The 19125-nt window shown below is 38.4% G+C and overlaps 2 protein-coding genes across 4 annotated transcripts in view; one reads left to right on the top strand and one right to left on the bottom strand.

The window, feature by feature from the left end:
• si:dkey-71h2.2 (low density lipoprotein receptor adapter protein 1) overlaps positions 1-19125 on the top strand; it is a 112725-nt gene that overhangs the window by 91455 nt on the left and 2145 nt on the right. The window lies entirely within an intron of this gene.
• The window catches only part of blk (BLK proto-oncogene, Src family tyrosine kinase), a 16471-nt gene continuing 3982 nt past the window's right edge, over positions 6637-19125 (bottom strand). The window contains exons 2-15 of one of the 3 annotated variants that reach the window (XR_006826783.1): positions 16441-16530; positions 16169-16265; positions 15970-16000; positions 15441-15534; positions 15231-15329; positions 14996-15099; positions 14708-14857; positions 14050-14202; positions 13774-13953; positions 12142-12218; positions 11077-11227; positions 10228-10359; positions 9454-10082; positions 6637-7220 (exon numbers count right to left, since the gene is read on the bottom strand). Coding sequence is in view for 2 of the 3 variants with exons in the window: in XM_046060913.1 (XP_045916869.1) it covers positions 9880-10082; positions 10228-10359; positions 11077-11227; positions 12142-12218; positions 13774-13953; positions 14050-14202; positions 14708-14857; positions 14996-15099; positions 15231-15329; positions 15441-15534; positions 15970-16000; positions 16169-16265; positions 16441-16530 (1561 nt within the window). In the remaining variant the exon portion in view is untranslated. Of the gene's footprint in view, positions 7221-9269; positions 10083-10227; positions 10360-11076; positions 11228-12141; positions 12219-13773; positions 13954-14049; positions 14203-14707; positions 14858-14995; positions 15100-15230; positions 15330-15440; positions 15535-15969; positions 16001-16168; positions 16266-16440; positions 16531-17445; positions 17522-19125 lie in introns of those variants that run through there. The other 2 variants (XM_046060914.1, XM_046060913.1) reach the window with 2 other exon arrangements.

Genomic DNA, 19125 nt, shown 5'->3' with positions numbered 1-19125 from the left:
CCTGGGCTGCAGACACCTCTCACACTGTAGCATGCTTCTCCTGCTGCTTTAATGTCAATGTCAATGTCAGAAGCTAATATTGAGTGTTGATATTACAGAGTGCTGTCATGTTGTGTTGATTGACATTTCCCAAGATGGAATGTTTTCTATCACAATGGGTGTTGTAGTAGACCTACTGTAATGATCTACTTCAATCAGTAAACTTCTGATGAGAAATGTAATAAGAATGAAGTGTTTTGTTTAACAATCCCCCCCCCCCACGACATGCTTCTCATCCATCATATACTGTGCAGCCCCCTAAGACACCATGTTATCAGGACGATTGATCTCATTGATAAGCTGAGTGCATTGCCTCATGGGACAAGCGCTTCGCCTCATATTGCTTGTCTTTCTGCCCACACAGGCAGGCTGCTGCAGTCTTCATTCAAGGCGCAACAAAGAGGTCATCAAATGTGTGGGAAACGACTTATTAAACAGCTTCTAATTATGAATCAGAAGATGAGTGGATATGGAAGATAGATCACAAGTATGATTTTAGAACGTCAATGAAAGGAGCAAATTAACTCCTTAGACAGAAGTGTGTTTGCCCCTTTCGAAACTTTAATATTGTTTGTGATTTAATTAACCATTCAAAAGCTTTTGGTGGTCAGTTCTCCACCTCTGTTGGTGTTGCCATGGTTTCTGTGTGCTCACCAGTCCTCTGCTGGAGCAGACAAAGAGGTTTTTGAAAGTAAAATTATGACGTTTAAGCCAGATATTAGATATTGGAGTTACCATGACAGCTGTCTATTAGTAGCTGACATTTCTGTGGCATTTATCTCAATAGCAGCTTTTCCGTTTCCTTCAACAGAGACACTGAAAAGTGGGGATGTTGTGGTTAGTGTTCACTGCACTATCTGCGTTCTTTTGTGTTATGTTGTTAGCTTTACAGCCAGTATATTACAGAGCTGTGAGAATGAGGCTCCAATGAACAGACTTGACTGATCATTTCCTTTTAAACTTGTTTATAAAACTTGATTTCCTTCCAGTTATTTATTGAGCTCATCGGTAAAATAAATTTCCATGGTGTAAAAAGGGTTCAGAGGTGTTCTGTTCAAATAAGGACTAATCATGATATTGCTTCAGGGTGAGACTCAGAATCAGCATAAAACAATTTTGCAGTGCGGTGTGATTTGCGAACAAGGTGCTTTAATTCTAACTTCTTTCAAGTAAGTTGTGCTGATTTACAGAGGGGAGAGAGTTATTGGCTCACACACAGCTACATTCATGAGTCTGCTATGCTGGGATTTATATACTTTGCCCCTGGAAAAATCCTCTTGCAGTCTCTTTTTTTGTCCCGTAAGATGTAGCACTTGCCCTACAATCTTTAGCAGTAACATGAGCCGGAATTTATGCAAAGTCTTGACAGCAATACTTAATTCCCTGTTTTCATAAATTGCTTAAATCGCTGAAAGAGGTGTTAGAAGAGGTAAAGTAAGTTGCTCACTTGTTGAAATGCAACATGTTGAAATGCAAACATCTCAGGTTCAAGTCAACAACCACTCCCATCAGAACAGATACTATATCACTGTGGGGGAAAAAAGGCAATAGGAATAAAAAATCTTTTATTATTTCACAATGATTAGCATGCCGAAGAAGACCAAGGCAGCAGTGCAAGAGCTGCTGTAGTCTGAAGTATTAAGTGGGAATTAAAGATTGAGTCTTCAAAGGCTTTAAGCGTGGAGTACCTCATAATATTTTAATTATTCAAAAAGGCCAATAAATGTAACTGATGTGAGTGGAAAATAGAAAATATTTCATAATTGATCAAAGTACATTGTGGAATGAGTTATAGCAGCATTTAAAAGAGGTATTAGAGAATGTTGGAGAGGTGACGTTTTTATCTCACTGGAAAATGTACTACAAGGAGTTCATTGAAAGGCTTACAATGGAACTTAAATGATCTACACAAGTGACACTCAGGCTTATGGCTTTTTAATTTTGCATAGGAGCACTCGACATGTTTTGCACTTCAATTCTGCCTCATTCTAATTTTGAAGCGAGTTGTTTGTTTTTGACATAATTGCTCGACGGCACCAGTACTTCCTGTTGCTCAGCCGTGTACTGCATGAGGGAGAGTATTCCTTCGATTTGTGTGAAACCCGGGTAAAACATTGGAGTCCTGCTAAATGAATAGAGTCAGATGCCGACTTCCTGTGTTTACATGAAATTTAGTATTTTACAGGTTGCATACAGAAATGCCAGCAGTGTGTCACTGTATATCTCTTAAGCTCCTGCCACGCATTTTAAAAGTACAAAAGTTTTCTCACTGAGTCAGTGTGCCATCACCTCAGCACCAAGAGACAAGTATTGTACTATATGAGTAGAGGTGTATGTCTGATTGGAATCTTAATCTGTAAACTGACAGGGTAGATCATTAATAAGCTTTTATTTCCTCTAAGACATTAGTTACCAACCTCTTTTATCTGACATGATCCCACAGCTCTATCCGAAGTGCCACTTATAATGATCCTGCAAGTGTGTATGCATGTATTTGTGAAAGCAAGTTTAGGATCCTTTACTCCCATTGTACAGCTTAAGGAATGTGTCACCTTCACATTTCTAGGCTGTTGGATTAATTTAACATAAAACACTTTAACATAGAAATAATTTGATGCAGGTGGCGTCTTAGCGAGCGGGTTTTTAATGAATAAATTAAGCAAAGTAAAGAGGACCTTTTAAAGGCCAGAGGGTTACCTCTAAGCATCGTCCAGGCTTTGAACTCCATCTATCCCGACTCCCCTGCTTTACGTCACACTGTTCCTCGTGTTGCAACTCCGTCATCTCATCTGAAAACCTTCGAACAAGATCTTGTGAGGACAGAGTTAAAAATATACCAAAAATAAATTCCCCTTGCAGGAGAAAAGACTCAAAATGTTAATTGCATGGTGTTCAGTGCCCAGTAAAAGAACTTTACAAGTAATAAAAAGGCAGAAACATGGCAGGGATTTAATAGGTGACTGCAGACTGACTGTTTATAGATAATTTTGTCCATTCTCCTGATGAGCCTGAGGTACTTACAGTGGAATATTAGAAGCAGTATGCTGGATGAGACCTACTAAAGAGTTTTCTGGCTCTGACATAACGCATTATCACATATCAGTCACCATTAAGTGAAATGGCATGATGGGATAAAAGCATTGTTTATACAGTACCTCCCACAGTATACTGTACATTAATTACACAAAGAAATTGTAAATACAAAAGACATAAATTGTATCAACTTTTCACCAACATCTCACCTCCACTTTTACATCATATTCTTCTTGATTTTCCTCTTTTTTATATTTAATGCTTTTACATATGATGTGGGGGAAAAAATCAGTCTGTGAGAAAGCATAGTCGAAGACAGCAATCCAAGGTCAAAGCCACTTATATGAATATTTACATTAACATTTGGTTCAAACCTCTATAGGAGAAGGGAGCTGGTGGCAGCAGGTATCTTAAAATGGGCTGAAGCACAGCGCTGCATACTGATCAGGGATGATGAGCTGTCTTGTTGGTGAGCTAACAAAAGACTCATATGTCCCTGAGAAAAGATATCAGGTGTTACACAAGTGCGGCTGTGTGAGATGTACAGTAGCTGTAATGTTGCTTAGTGTTTTACTGTCCAGTACAAGGTTTATGGTTGTATGGAGTTAATTTAGCGCTCATAGCAGAGTTCATTAATTTGTCTGATTCTTCATTACTGACTATTCTTTTAAAACTAATCAGATCACGTAGTCCTTCAACACTTAACAGTGGAGACAGAAGGTCTAGGAGAACATTGACTGGTCACATTTCAGCCCACATTGCCTAGGCCAGCAGCATCTTGCAGTACTTTTTACTGCACCAGCGCACATGTAATTACATTTCCCCGTAGTTACCGCTGCCCTTGACTCATCATTGAGCACAACCTCAATGGTGGCCAATCACCAGATACATTTGTGGGTGTTGGTGGGGTTCCTGCTACCTCACTGCTTTAAGGCTTTCTACAGTAAATGAATTGCCACAGACCCATATATCAAGAGAAAATATCAATCTAGCAGATGGTTTCCTAAATCCTTCCCAACCAGCCAAAGGAAAGGAAGCAAGCCTCCATAAAATGTGCCCCTGTGTGCAGATACCTTTTGTATTGGCTTCATCAAAGAAAATTCCATTAGCACGAATGGCCCCTCAATAGACTTCATTTTGGTTAGGAAAAAGACAATACAATCAACCCACTGTATAGATCTATAAAACATAAGCCAAGTAAAAAGTGCTCTCTTCTCTTTTTTGCCATCATCTTTTCTATTGTTTTATGTTGAGCATTAAGTGCTCAGTACTGACTTGCAATAGAAATAGAATAGAATAGAAGTGGGGTTTTTTTCATGCTCCAAATGATGAGGAAAAATTAACATGAACATGTTACTGATTTTGTATGTCAGGGGTAGACAGTAGTAGGTGTATTTGTGTTAAAGCTATCTAATGTGTAGGGTTATTAGTGCCACCACTTTCCTGGCCATCTTCCTATTGCCAATAGCAACAATAATAGAAACTATAAACACAATGCATCAATTTATAAACTTGATATGGCAACTGTATTAAGCAAACACTCACCTATTTACACACTCCAGCAGACATGGAGCAGCATTAGCAGTGATTTGGAGTCGTGTTTCTGTCCACCTGTCGGATGTACTGTAATTCCAGTATTCACTCTCCTTTTATCTCTGTTTTGCTTTCCAACTAACTCCTCTGGGAAATATCTGGCTCTTTAGCTGGTAAGTGCTCACCAGCCTGTCTCTAACTAAACAGTCTGGTGTTTGGTGCTGGACAGGTAGCGTACAGTGTATTTACCAGAGCTTATTTAGCTCAACATGCTGTTGTATTGGAAAACAATCCTGATGAGAGGGATTCAAAACAGAAAAGTTGCAGGTCTCAAAACCAAAACAAGAAACTAAAAGTTGCTAAAACGCTCTGTAGAGCTCAGGGGCTCTGTGGAGTAGGGTGACCAGAATCTCTTTTGCAATTATCCTTATGACCCTACATTATTTAACTTGCTCTGTACCAACCAATCCTTTCTGTGTGGAGTTTGCATGTTCTCCCCGTGTCTGCATGGGTTCTCTCTGGGTGGTCCAGCTTGCTCCCATCCAAAAACATGTGGACTAGGTTGATTGGTGAGCCTAAACTGTCCTTAGGTGTGAGCGTGAGTGGTTGTTCATCTATGTGTGTCCAGGGTGTTCCCTTGTGCCCAATGTCAGCTGGCATTGGCTCCAGCCAATGAGAGCCAATGCCAGTGAGACATAATGATGCACAACTTTGTGTCACAAGAACATGACAAGACTATATTTTAAATCCATTTCTTGTTGCAAGCAATTTTTCAGCCTTTTTTCTTTTTTTTTTTTTTTTTACAAATGCTTTAAAAAAGTGATGGGGACAACATCAGCCATTTCAAAAAGTGGTGGGGACATGTCCCCAGCGTCCCCAGTATAAATGATACCTATGCGTTTTACAGATTATAACTCTTAAAATACCATTAAATGGCCAAAACAACATACATGCAGTATACTTGTTAGAAAGTGATTGCAGCCTCTACTTACTGACTGAAAGGTAGTTTCTGCCTCAAAATGACTTAATTTCATTTAGAAGAGTTAGCCAATATTTGACAGATTATAACCAAAATCGTCCCACTTTTTTATTTCATATAAAATAACATTATATTTTTTAATGACATACTGTCCACCAAACCAAAAATCTGGTCACCTACTGTGGAGTTTTCATAAAGGATTCTGGAGAAATCCAATAACATGACAAATACCATGATATAGAGTGAACAACGATGACGCATGACTGTAACTAACGTTAGCTACAGAAAGTTGTGGGCTAGCAAACTGTAGCTACTAACTGCTGCAAAGCTTAAGAAAGGGATGAGATGGTCCCAGAGCAGAACAGCAGCTCTAGACTGCGATACTCAGCTCTTCTGCTGAGTATCGCAACAACACTGTATGTCTTGGTGAACTAGAAAGTAACCTCGGTGTCCGCGGGCAAGCCATTAAAAGTTGCCTGACACACACATCATGGCTGGAACTGCTGGAATAATGGCTCAACAGACTTCTCTCTTTGGTATGAGCTCCTCGTTTTAGCTTGCATTGTCTGATTCCTGCAGTTCAGTATTATCCAGTTAGGAGTAAACTTCACTCGCCTTCACATTTGTTTATACTGAATGCAAATTTCTTTTCCGCAACACCGCCATATGTGGAAGAACTGACCGCGGTGAAGTTAGCTTCAAGTTAGATTTTAGAATTACGTTGGATGTTCTATAGACGTTAACAATAGATGTTTTTCTATCGTCAGGCGATAGATATCATATCGTCATATTGCACAGCCCTGTAAAACACAAAACAATTGCCTGTTTGCAGCACCTGGAGCCATTAAGAGAGCTGTACCTTCTTGTTTGAGGCAAGTTTTCACAGATTGATGTGTGCACAGAAGATCTGCTTTTAATTGTTTGTTAATTCATGTTAACTTCAGGAAATAAAGCTTTATAGTAAGTAAGTAAAACTATATATATGATATTATGATTCATAAATAAAATCTGTTTATGACATGACTCTTACACATTTAGTAGCCCTAGTTTGTGTGAGGCTCATCCTTTTGTCATCCTCCAAATGCTGTTTTCCTAAATGTTTTGTAGACTTCTTCTACCTTCACAGCTGTTGGACCGAACAGTCTTGATTGATGGACTCCATTAATTTAATGACATCAAAGCCCAGGAGAGAAAGCACGTTTATGGGGAGCATAATCTCAATTGTACGCCGTTGACAACAGCAACAACATTGGAAGATGAAAGCACACCTCTTTTCATCTGGGGTGGCATGCTCTTGTATTCTTTTTTTTATATCCCAGAGGACAGAGCGGGGTTATCCTCACATGATGCTAATGATGTGTTGCCTTCTACAGGGATCAGTCATCAATTTGTGTACGAGCAACAATTTCCCGTCATTATCCCTTTTAGGCAGCAGTGATGAGCAGAAGGAGGGGAGAGGGTTTTTGGGCCTCCCAACCTTTACCCCTCATGTCTTGTCATCTTGTGTTAACATCATGGCTCCTTTCAAGGTGAGGCTGCTTATCAATCACACTACAGTGTGAGACTTATTAATGGTAGTTCCCTCAGTTCATCAGCAGACAGACTGGTGTTATTATTATCTCTGCCTGTGGGGTAGCTTTTGAAAACAGTGACCAAACATTAGCTGCTTCATTACATTTCCAGTTTCTTGCACTGAATGAAAACATTTCACCCTGTGCTCAATGGATTCTTAGGATATTTGATAGATAATCCACCATTGTTATATTTGTTGATGCTGCCAGAGGTAAACTGCAGATTTAGTAAAGCAAATGCCTAAATTAATAAAGGTGTGACTAATGGTAATGCAATTGTTCTACAGATACAATAACGATTTTATATTATGTTATAATACTTATTCCTTTTGAGCCTTTCACGTAAACACTTTTAGATGCAAAGACAGCCAGATAATTAGATAAATAAATTAGACACAGATTACTGTGATAGAATCAGTGTGTGATATGGTGGCCCAGTAGTTAGAGACCACAGCTGTACACAGTGGAACTCCTTAGCCCATAGCAGGAGGTGTGATTTATGAGGAATTTTTGACCATGGCTGTGACCAAGAAACATGTAAATAATGCCATTAGGAGGATGTGCTGTATTTTTTGATAATGCATTCCCCTGCCATCAGCCTCATATTCAATAAAAATGCTCATTTTACACTCATAAAAAAATTGAGACACAATGTTGGCATTGTGGTAATATATAATTTGAAGTATCATTTTGCAGATTGTCTTAAATGAAGGAAATGTGACTCTCACATCGTTAGTGGCACAACAGTCTCTTTGTAGTTTACAGCAGAGCACTTGGTGTGAAACTGTGTGACACTGTCCTCTGCAGGATGACAAGAGTACATCATCATTGTAACACTGCCCTTTTTCTTCTTACAGTTTCTGCTTTTCAAACTTCTCTTGCGTTTATAATTTTAGATTAGTATTATCAGGAGAATGAACCACGTGACTACGGGGAATTGTTCATTTCCATAATTGATGAAGTTAAACATCCAAGATGCCACAGGCATTTAACTGGCCAAACTACTGTTAAACTGTCTCTGCTTGCATGTGTAAGAAAGACTGATATTACACAGATTGCCAGTGTGGCAGCTCTCTGATGCTAGGATGTATTTAATGGATTTAATGTATAAGAAAATGAAAGACTATGCATATTTTTAGAGAAAGCCCTGAGCTCATGTATATGAAAAAGAAATCAGTTGCTGTTACAGGCTGTTTTGATGACACAACAAGAAAGCTGGCCAATGGTACATAAACACAAAGTCACACTTAGCGTGATGATGGTGCATTTTGAGTGTGTATTTGCCTGTACTATTAATTAATGGAAGTTGATGTTTTCCCTCATCTTATTTGCAGTTAATATTAAATTCCATAAAGTAAAAGACTCTCTCTTCCTCACAATTGAAAGTAGGTTGATCAACCATAGCAGAGAAAACCGCCAAATACCAAACTAGTGTTTTCAAGTAGAAAAAATGTGAAGAACCCCACAAATGTAGCGTGTGAGGTGCTTCTAGCTGTGTGGCATTTGAGGAATGCTGACTCACACTTCCTGTTTCCTGTCCATTCCGGAAGTCGCAGGGTTTAACCCCTGGCTGCCTCGGCCATCCAACTCTCTTATCTTCAAGATACAGTCTGAGCCCCCCTGGGATGGTTTAGTTACAGGATCAAAACCACTGTAATTTAGTAGGGCCAGTTGCTTTTAAAGGCTTCCTGTAGGCTGCTGTTGTCTCTGAGCACATAATACTGAGAGACTTGGTCATAGAGTTTGGGTTTTACCTTTGGGTTGTTATCGCTCGTCACTGTTTATCCTCCATTGGCTTATTATTCAAACAAAAATTAAAGTCCCAGAAATTATTATTTATATTATTATTATTTAGATGATATGTTTGGATGGGACTTCCTGTGCATGTAAACCCTCTTTATTCTTGTTTAATTCAGGGTGCTGTCTATTTTATGTCACACAGCATAAAAAGCTGTCAAAATATAGCCCTTAAAAGTCCCATCTTGTATGTATGTTTTATGCTAAGCGTACAGAGTGCATGATAGAGAAGGTCCGTTTCTCTGTGAACTGATTAACCCTTCTATGGCACAGTAAATAAACCAACTGGAATGAAATATAACAACATGCCCAGCTTCTAAATAATGTAAATATTTTTATTTAAAAAAAAACATGTATGCAAGTAAAAATTCTCTTTAGGAAGCCCTTTTCTATTTTTGTCGTATCTGCTGGATGACTGAAGGAAAAAAGTGCAAAGTATTGTGCATGTAATCTCGGGCTGCTTGTTTCTGTACCATGCAAATGTTTTATCTGTAACTTTACCTGAGCTGACTTCCTTGGGTCCAAAGGTCTTTTTTACATCATGCATGTACTGTGTTTCCATATTCCTTTTTTACCATTGTATATATCAGTCCTAATTACGTCTCCTCATACTCCGTGGCTTTCATCAAGAATGGGAGCCATCAATGGCAGGAGTACAGTCAGTATAATAAAACATTGCGTTGCAGTTCTGAACGTTTCCTTTCTGACATGTTTTCAGTCGTTCTTAGCTGCGAGAGACAGAGAAAGCCAATAAATAGGTTTTTACATTCAGTCAGAAGGTAGGCTTTAAAAAATGTGTCCATTTGAAAGGTTTTAAAAAAAATCAATTGCATCTGTTATAAAGAAGATGTTTGGTCCTCATCCTCCTTCATGTCGGACATTTTGTCTCTACGGGTTACCAACAGGAAACATTTTCTTTTTCTTTTATCACGGCTGCATCTCATATTGTCCCTCTGTGGCAATAAAGAAGTCGTTGAGAGTGTTTTGGAGAAATTCAAAAGTAGGCCGGTCCTCAGGCCTCTGCTTCCAGCATATCATCATAATGTCATAGAGTTCCTCGGGGCAGCCGTCCGGACATGGCATCCTGTATGACCTATCCAGGCACCTGATCACCTCTGGGTTGGTCATCCCTGATCAGGAAAAACAAAAATGCAGCCAGATTTTAATAGATCATATTTTGCTTAGCTTCAAAGTAACAAGGCAACATTATAATATACATAATTTACGTTAAGTACATGTTTCTCTCTTTTTTTATTTATTTCTCACTTGTCGTACCTGGGTAGGGTATTCTTCCATAGGTGACTATCTCTGTGAGGAGGATCCCAAAGGACCATACGTCTGATTTGATGCTGAATGTGCCAAAATTGATGGCCTCTGGAGCCGTCCATTTGATGGGAAATTTAGCGCCTAGTTGTCACAAAGAGGGTGAGAAATAGCAGAAGGAAATGTAGTAGAGAACATGTAGGTGGTGGTATGTGTGCTTTGTGCGAATGTGTGTTTGTTCTTCTTAACTTGGGGTGATATGACGGCATAATACCCTGAGATGACAGAGATTTGATAACTGTTAGAAATTTTCCTACACCATTTATATCGAGGTGTCATTCTCTTTAATCTCTTTTATACTCTTTGTATTTATTCCAGGCAGCCAAGAGAAACCACTGAAAACAGCATTACAGATTTCACCTCAATGCCCCACGCTAGCGCCTATGTTTATAATTATTTTTTTAAAGGCACATGCGACAAAGCTCTCTAACACGCTTTCTAACTGTTTCTTTGGGAGTGTTATATATCTCTTGCTTCTTTTTAGTTTTAACGTACTTCTTGCACTTCTTTCTGGACAGACTCATCCGCCAAATTAATGCAATTTAATTTAGACCTTCATGTTGCTGGAGAGGGAAAACATTACAGAAAGTGTAATTAACAGGTGACTCAACATACAATACAATACAATATTTAAAAAAAATCAGAACTTCTGATTTGAAAAAATGTAGAGACCTTTTTTGGGTTCTTGTTCAAATTTAGGAGGGTGAAGGTGCATTGGGGGATTTTAAGTCATGATCATCATTTTTAAAATCCTGGCTATGGCCCTTGGTCCAACATGGGGAAACACTGCACATACTGCACCTTCTTGAGCTGTGTATTCTGTCTCGATGATCCTCGCCAGGCCAAAGTCTGCTATCTTGCAGTGCAGGGTTTCACTGACCAGAATGTTGGCTGCACGCACGTCTCGGTGGATGTAGTTCTTCCTCTCGATGTACGCCATGCCTTCAGCTATCTGTCATGTAAGGAGATAAAGTGGAATATTTGAGATGGCTCTTTGAGTGAATCATGAGATCAAATGCAAAGTTGGAAAATGAAGCTGTTATTTCATTCATTTGTATCAAGAAATAACTAATAACTACACTTGAAAGATGTCTGTTTTACAATACCCTGAATTCATCGAATAAATGGTGATGTACACATATTGTATGCATTTCCGCTGGTTAGTGTGTACAGTAACTTCAGTTGAGCAAATGTAAAGCTTGTGCAGCTACAGTATGTGTGTATACTTGTGTTTATGTGTGTGATATTGGCAGCAAAGTAGGTTTAACAGGATGTGCCAACTCTCAGGAAGTGAAAATGCTTTTTTTTTTTGTTTTTTTGGAGGGGCAAAAGAGTTCTGGGGGAACTCACTGTGGATGGAAAATGCATGATTTCCTGTCCGGATGTTAATAATTGACGTGGGGCGAGGCTTTCAAGCCAGATGAGCAAAAGCCCCGCCACAGAAACCACACAGCTACTGCTGACAGTTTCCATGTGTATCACATCATGACTGGTGTCAAAGAACATACTATAACAGACGTTCAAAGTGGCACTGTAGAACAGCTTGTGTGTATAAATAGACTCTGAGGTCAGTGAGACGGCTAGTGTTTTTATTTTTGTCAAAGGAACTAAAGAACTGTGAAGTAAATATTAATGCCAAGTCGCAAACAAGCGGTATCAGTGAAAAAAAAGTAAAAAAATAACGAGAATAACGGAAGCACTCCGAGGCAAAGTGATAAAAGATTCTGTATTTGGTTAATGTTCAGAGATTGATATTTTTAGATAGATGTAAATTAGCAACGTGATGAAACTGTCACATAAAAGATTCCGTACATTCACAGAGGTTGTGTTGTTGAAATTGTGTATTTATAATTAAACATTCCCCACCTGTGCTGACATGTCTATCAGCTTATTTAGCTTTAGCTTTTTTCCTTCGTCTGTTTTTAGAAAGTCTAGGAGGCATCCTGCGAATGAGAAAAGGAGAAGCACAACTTTTATCATCATGAGAAATGACAGACAAAATTTTCTGAGAATTACTTTAGTTGTGTCAAAATGTCTTACAATTAAAGGGGTTGCACAGAAAGACGACGCAACCAAATTCATGTGATACTGTTCCACTTTCAGTATAGAAGGATACTCTGTAATAAGGGTACAATCCTTGCTTTTACATCTCCTGCCTAATACAATACATTACAATACAACAACTCTCCCCAACAAACCTTACTGCGTATGTAGATGTAATCCACAAGTACAACAACACCTCATTTTATGGATTCAAGAATTACCATAGAATTGAATCAACTCTCTGACACAGTCTCATAAATTGAATATTTTATGCTTTACAAATGTAATTTTCTACAATTTATTACAACAAAGTACTTTTCATAAGCAGCGACTGACAAAAGTGAACTGTTAATGGTTTGCCCATGTTTTGAAATTGGTTTAGTGTCAGAGCTGCAACAATTAATCAATTAATCATACAATGAATCTGTTTTGGTAATCAATTAATAGTTTAAAGTAATTTTTCAAGCAAAAATGCCAAACGTTCTCTCGGTCCAGCTACTCAAATGCTTTTCTCTGTTTTATATCCTTTTTAATTGAATATGTTTGGGTTTTGGACTGTTGGTTGGACAAAACAAGACATTTGAAGATGTTTAATAGTCGTAATATTATGAGAATAAAGTAGTATTACAAGAATAAAGTAGTAGGCCTATTATTAGGAGAATAAAGTCATAATATTACGAGAATAAAGTCATACTATTACAAGAATAAAGTTGTATTTTTAAGCTACATGTTAGGGGAAATATCAGAAGAGCAGCCTGCCACCTCCATGCGTTAAAATGAGGAACATGGAGCATCTTGTAAAGTTATACTTCAGTATAGGTTTCTTGAGAAACCGTGAAACCCCTTTTAATAGCACGCAGATGTAAGCAACGATAGCCTTGCAGTCGACCACTACCGGCCATCTCCTCTTCTACAAGAGGCAATTTCCTCCAAGCCCGTGTGATTCTTACTTCAGAATAGAGACAGTTTCTTGCATAATCTTTTCAAAGTCCTGATACTGATAATTTGGTGCTGATGTGCCAAAATTTGGTGCTGATGTGCCAAAAGATTTCGTATGTCGTTATTTGTGAAACCTATACTGAAGTATAACTTCACAAGATTCTCCACGTTTTTTAACGCATGGAGGCGGCAGGATGCTCTTCTGATATTTCCCTTAACATTTATCTTAAAAATGCAACTTTATTCTCGTAATATTATGACTTTATTCTCGTAATATTATGACTTTCTTCTCATAATCTCTGATTTTTTTTAATTCTTCAATGTGGCCCTAATACTCATATGTTTCACAATTTTCTGACATTATTAGACCAAATGATTAATCAAGAAAATAATTTCCAGATTAATGAAAAATATTTATTAGCTGCAGCTCTTTTTGTAACACAATATATCATCCCTCAATAGAGAGACTTTAATCACCAAATGTCTGCCCACCTTCCGTCTTCCACTTTGTCTTACCATTGATCATGAACTCTGTGACAATAAGGATGGGCTCCTTAGTGACCACAGCATGGAGCCGCACCAGTCGTTCATGCTGCAGCTGCTTCATCAAGTTGGCCTCCTGGAGGAAGGCCTCAGGCGCCATCGTTCCCTCCTTTAAGGTCTTAATAGCAACCTTCTGGGTGTTCTTATAGTAACCTGCATTAGGAATTGAAACAAAGTCCTTAACTGACTATGCTCTACTGTCTAGGATTATGAAATGTTGGCAATGCCAGGATAAATAGTTTTTCTCACCCATCCACACTTCTCCAAACTGCCCTGCCCCAAGTTTCTTCACCATTTTCAGTGTCTCTCTGGGAATCTCCCATTCGTCTTGTGCCCATGGCTGCTGGGGCTCCTTAGACCTACAAGGGGCATACAGCCGCTGACACAAACCGTCTGCTGTACCTGCACCAAAACATGATACATGAAAGTTGAATAAACACATTGTAGTACTACCTGCTTTTTTCCCCTCTGCTAAATTTAGTTACTGAAACAGAACAGCCCTAAAGAGCTCTTGTTTCCTTAAATCATTTTGAAAGCTTGTCTGTGTTTACTTCTTTCTCATAAGCTGATGCGTGCAGGCAGCCATTCTAGAGATTTGGCCTTCTTATCTTGTGGTTTAGTCATAGTCACTACTCATTATCACTCCTCTCACACAGGAAATGCACAAAGCATCACAAGGGTCTAACTTCCCCCTTTAATTCAAAGCCAGCTCAGTCAGCCTATAGTTCACAGCAGCAAGCTGAATCTGAATCCACATCAACAAATGATGTAGCTATGTTTTATAATTACCGATAAGGAAACATTTCGAGACCTATACGCAAACCTACTTCTTTTTAAATGATGTAGCTCTAAAAGTACTTTCACAACATTTTATAGATTGATTAAATGTGTTCTGATTATTACTTACGGCTATAGTATTTCACCAGTTCCTGTAGGGATAGGAATGTGTTCGAGGGTGAGATGTAGTAGCCACCTTTGTCCAGACTGCGGATCTTGTAGTGTTTTACCACATCTCCTTGTTCTGGTACATGATCTCTGACTGACAGTGAGAAGGACCCTAAGTGGGAAACAAATAGATTGCACATTTACATGTAGGGGTTACTACTTGAACGGTTTTGTAATTGGACGTAGGGATGCATTGCCACTAGAATTCTGATTTGTGGCACGCTCACACGAAGAGACTGACGGTGGTCACCTTTGCTGGTTTCACTCTCTCGGATTAGAAAGGCACCTGGTTTGTTTCCAGGGGCTAAAAGCAGTCGTTCAGTCTCTCTCCTACTTATGTCTTTGAAAAACCACCTGCAGAAATGAGAACCACAAAATACGCTTTATGCAACAATTTAAAAACATTATTTAACAGTCCACAAACCTTTTAATATCTGCCATGCAGTTTGATAATATATACAAAAGTGTTTTTGTTTGTGTCTTACCTTTCTATCTCCAGTGTATCTGCCCTGGCTACATAATTACATGGTATGAAGCCCTCCTTCCCAGTTGCCAATGATTTAGCCACCCACCATTCTCCATTTCTACAAACAGACAAACATGGCAGATCATTTTCATTTCTTCAGGTTAACCATCATTTGTTTCTTTATTGCTGAACACATTCTGTTTACTAGGGGCTAGATGTGGGAACTTACTCTTGTAAAACCTTAAGTTTGTCTCCCTTTTTGAATGGTAGATCACTGTCGTTGGTCCCTTTAAAGTCATGCTGTGCCACAAACACAGTATCATCTAAAGGCAAGTAGAGCAAAGAGTTATTTCAAAAGAAACCATCTGCCTAAATTAACAACAGTAATTTCGTGCAAATTTTTTAAATTTCAAAAAAAGTCTTTAAATAGTTTTTGTTTGGCTGCTACTTTTAACATAAAATTTATAGTGGAAGGATGCCGCACAAGCATCCAGCTAAATTCAAAGATCAGTATTACAAAAGCTGTTCTTCTTGGACGAATAATGATTCTGTTGCTTTCAATACAGTCTGTGACATAAAAATGACTTTCTTCCGTGAATAATCTCATCTTGTCCCCAAGAAAATAGAGGGAATCCAAATGAGATTTCAATCGCTAGCTGTAGCTTCTTCTCACTGCTACTACTGTTTCTCTGCACAGCAGCAGTCAACCGGTTATTTTTGGTAGAAAGTGTGTTATATGCGTTGTGGTCAGTAATTACCATTATCCGAAAAGCTGTTTCCACTTCGTCCCTAAAGAACAGGAAAAAAGTATGTTGTTTAAAATTCAAAAAGTGCAGTAAGTCAATGGAAAAATATTGGCAAGTAATGTAACTACATTAGTTTCAAATCACAGTAAAGTACTTTATATTGTACATTGTTCAAGTAAGTAAAGCTTTTTCCTTTAAGTAGTCTACCTACTATGTGATTTGTTGAGTGGGAGGCCTGAGAGTTGTGTTTTCCTTTGTAGAACTTGTCATCTTGTACTTGTTTCTGGCCACTGCAAGCGCAGCCCATCCTGTACATGTAATGGAAATCTTCAGTTATATTGCATACTACTAATAAGATTTAATCAATGTAATAATACAATTCATGCCACGTAATTCCATGCGGTTCATTCTACATTATCAAATACCACCACCTATTTCAAGTTCCAACTAAGACTCTCAGCAAGTTTGTTTCTGTGCTCTTACCTGATAAAGCAGATGAGCTTTGCTGAAGCTGTTTTCAGTCTCCAGTCCTCCCGCTGCAGGGCCTGAGAGTCTGTGAGTTCATGCCCGGTGCTGAAAAATGAATTAAACCTGCTCATAATTGCTAATATCATCAGTGGAGAGTCTATTATTAGTTTTATGTCTTGGATACAAGTGCACTTCAAACATATTGCCTCTCATAAGAGGAAGTGGAAAATGTGTTTTCATCTTTATATGGTAACATTTGCATGTACAATTTAAGATACAGCCATTTTAGTCAACAGCCAGAGAGAAAATAAAGTGCTAAAAATAACTGATAAGAAGCAGATGCATACATTCACAGTGAACTCTCATTTTTCAATGTGAAACTTATTCTTATTACTTACTTATTAAAAATGTTAAAGCTGTCCATGAATTAACATATAACTGTCATGATGACAATCTACCTAAAAATATCCACTGACGCGTTATTGCAATTGTGGCGGTAATTTTATAAGTGGAAATCAAATAGCTGTTGAGCAGCGACAGACCTTCTCTAACAATTATACGCTTCGATATACATCTCATATTTGTTTCCATGTAAAGGAACTGATAATTTAAAAGAAAAATGAGCTTTACATTTTTCAACCTTACATATTCTAGATCTTATCAATAATTTAACTGCGCTTTTGCCACACTAGGAATTTAAATTTTCTTGGTCTAAATTTACTTTCATGTATAATGTCATGATTCTTTGGAACCACTATTTTAACAAGTGTTTATTTGTCTCCATACGATTGCTGTATTTGTCCCTTTATGGTAAAAATTAACTATGTGACTTTATGGAATGCCAATAAAACTCTACTAGCGTTCAACTAGTTAAATGTTTCTCTTTTTAATTCTTTATTTTACACTGTTTAGTCTGTTCATTTTCCCATCATAAAATCACAATACCGTGTACCATAATATTACTTGTAGCACTTGTGTTAGCAGTCTGTAGTGTGAGATAAACAGAAAGTAGACAAATACCTTGAACTTGTCCCCCAGGCTTGTGTCTTCAGAAGTACTCCGATGCTAAATGTCAGTTTCCTTATTGAAAACCAACTGCTTGTCAGTGTGTCACTCTCACTCGCTCATTTTGTTTCTGAAAGTCTCTCTCTCCTTTTTTTCTCTCTCTCTCCCTCTCCCTCTCTCTCTCTGTCTCAGTGAACATCAGGGCCTCCCCTGGGGGATCGTAGTTTACAGTAAATACAGCATCTTGTCTAACCCCCCCCCCCCCCCACCACCACCACCACCACCACCCCCACCCCCGCCTCTGTGACAGACCTTCTTATAAAACAGTTCAAAGACCACTTCACCTGCTTATTAAACTTCTTTACTAAACCTTCAACTAGTAAATGAATGAAGTTAATGGATGAATTTTATCTTTATCCTTCAGACACAAATAACCAAGGATTATCAAATTCATCAATCAAATTACAAAGAGAAGGAATTTTTTTATTTATTTATTTATTTAACCTTTATTTTACCAGGAAAGAAATCCATTGAGATTTTTAATCTCTTTTACAAGGATGTCCTGGACAAGATGTGAAACAGCACAAAGTGCAAGGTGCAAACAATTGTTTTAATATGTAACTGTGATCCTTGTTCTAAATTGTGAATATCCTTGCATATCAAATGAGATCTGCAGTGGAAAAAAAGGGTTGCACTCTACTGTGCGTGTCTGTATGGGTGATTCGTATTGAGCACAGGTGTAGTTGAGTGCTGGGTCCTCAAATAATGCAGCAGAGTATGGCTTGGTTAGTATGGTTTCCATGACATATTTCTCAGTTCCTCTGGTGGTTTAAGCCAATGTGTTTTTTATCTACAATTCTTTATGAACTGTGATACATGTTTACTGTACTTCTGTGGAGCAGTACACAATCTTGCCACAAGATGGGTTGGTGAGCTGGTTTTGAAACCCTCTAGTTGAGAAATAGTATTGTGAGTCTAAGAGTGTCCCCCTTACCTCCTTATCCTACTCCCCCCCCCCTCTCCCTCTCTCTCTCTCTCTCAGTGAACATCAGGGCCTCCCCTGGGGGATCGTAGTTTACAGTAAATACAGCATCTTGTCATTATCAAATTCATCAATCAAATTACAAAGAGAAGGAATTTTTTTATTTATTTATTTATTTTACCTTTATTTTACCAGGAAAGAAATCCATTGAGATTTTTAATCTCTTTTACAAGGATGTCCTGGACAAGATGTGAAACAGCACAAAGTGCAAGGTGCAAACAATTGTTTTAATATGTAACTGTGATCCTTGTTCTAAATTGTGAATATCCTTGCATATCAAATGAGATCTGCAGTGGAAAAAAAGGGTTGCACTCTACTGTGCGTGTCTGTATGGGTGATTCGTATTGAGCACAGGTGTGGTTGAGTGCTGGGTCCTCAAATAATGCAGCAGAGTATGGCTTGGTTAGTATGGTTTCCATGACATATTTCTCAGTTCCTCTGGTGGTTTAAGCCAATGTGTTTTTTATCTACAATTCTTTATGAACTGTGATACATGTTTACTGTACTTCTGTGGAGCAGTACACAATCTTGCCACAAGATGGGTTGGTGAGCTGGTTTTGAAACCCTCTAGTTGAGAAATAGTATTGTGAGTCTAAGAGTGTCCCCCTTACCTCCTTATCCTACTCCCCCCCCCCCCCCCCCCTACCTCTCTC

The sequence above is a fragment of the Micropterus dolomieu genome, linkage group LG10 (genome assembly GCF_021292245.1).
Source record: "Micropterus dolomieu isolate WLL.071019.BEF.003 ecotype Adirondacks linkage group LG10, ASM2129224v1, whole genome shotgun sequence".
NCBI classification, from domain to species: domain Eukaryota; kingdom Metazoa; phylum Chordata; class Actinopteri; order Centrarchiformes; family Centrarchidae; genus Micropterus; species Micropterus dolomieu.
This window is presented reverse-complemented; position numbering and strand designations above follow the sequence as displayed.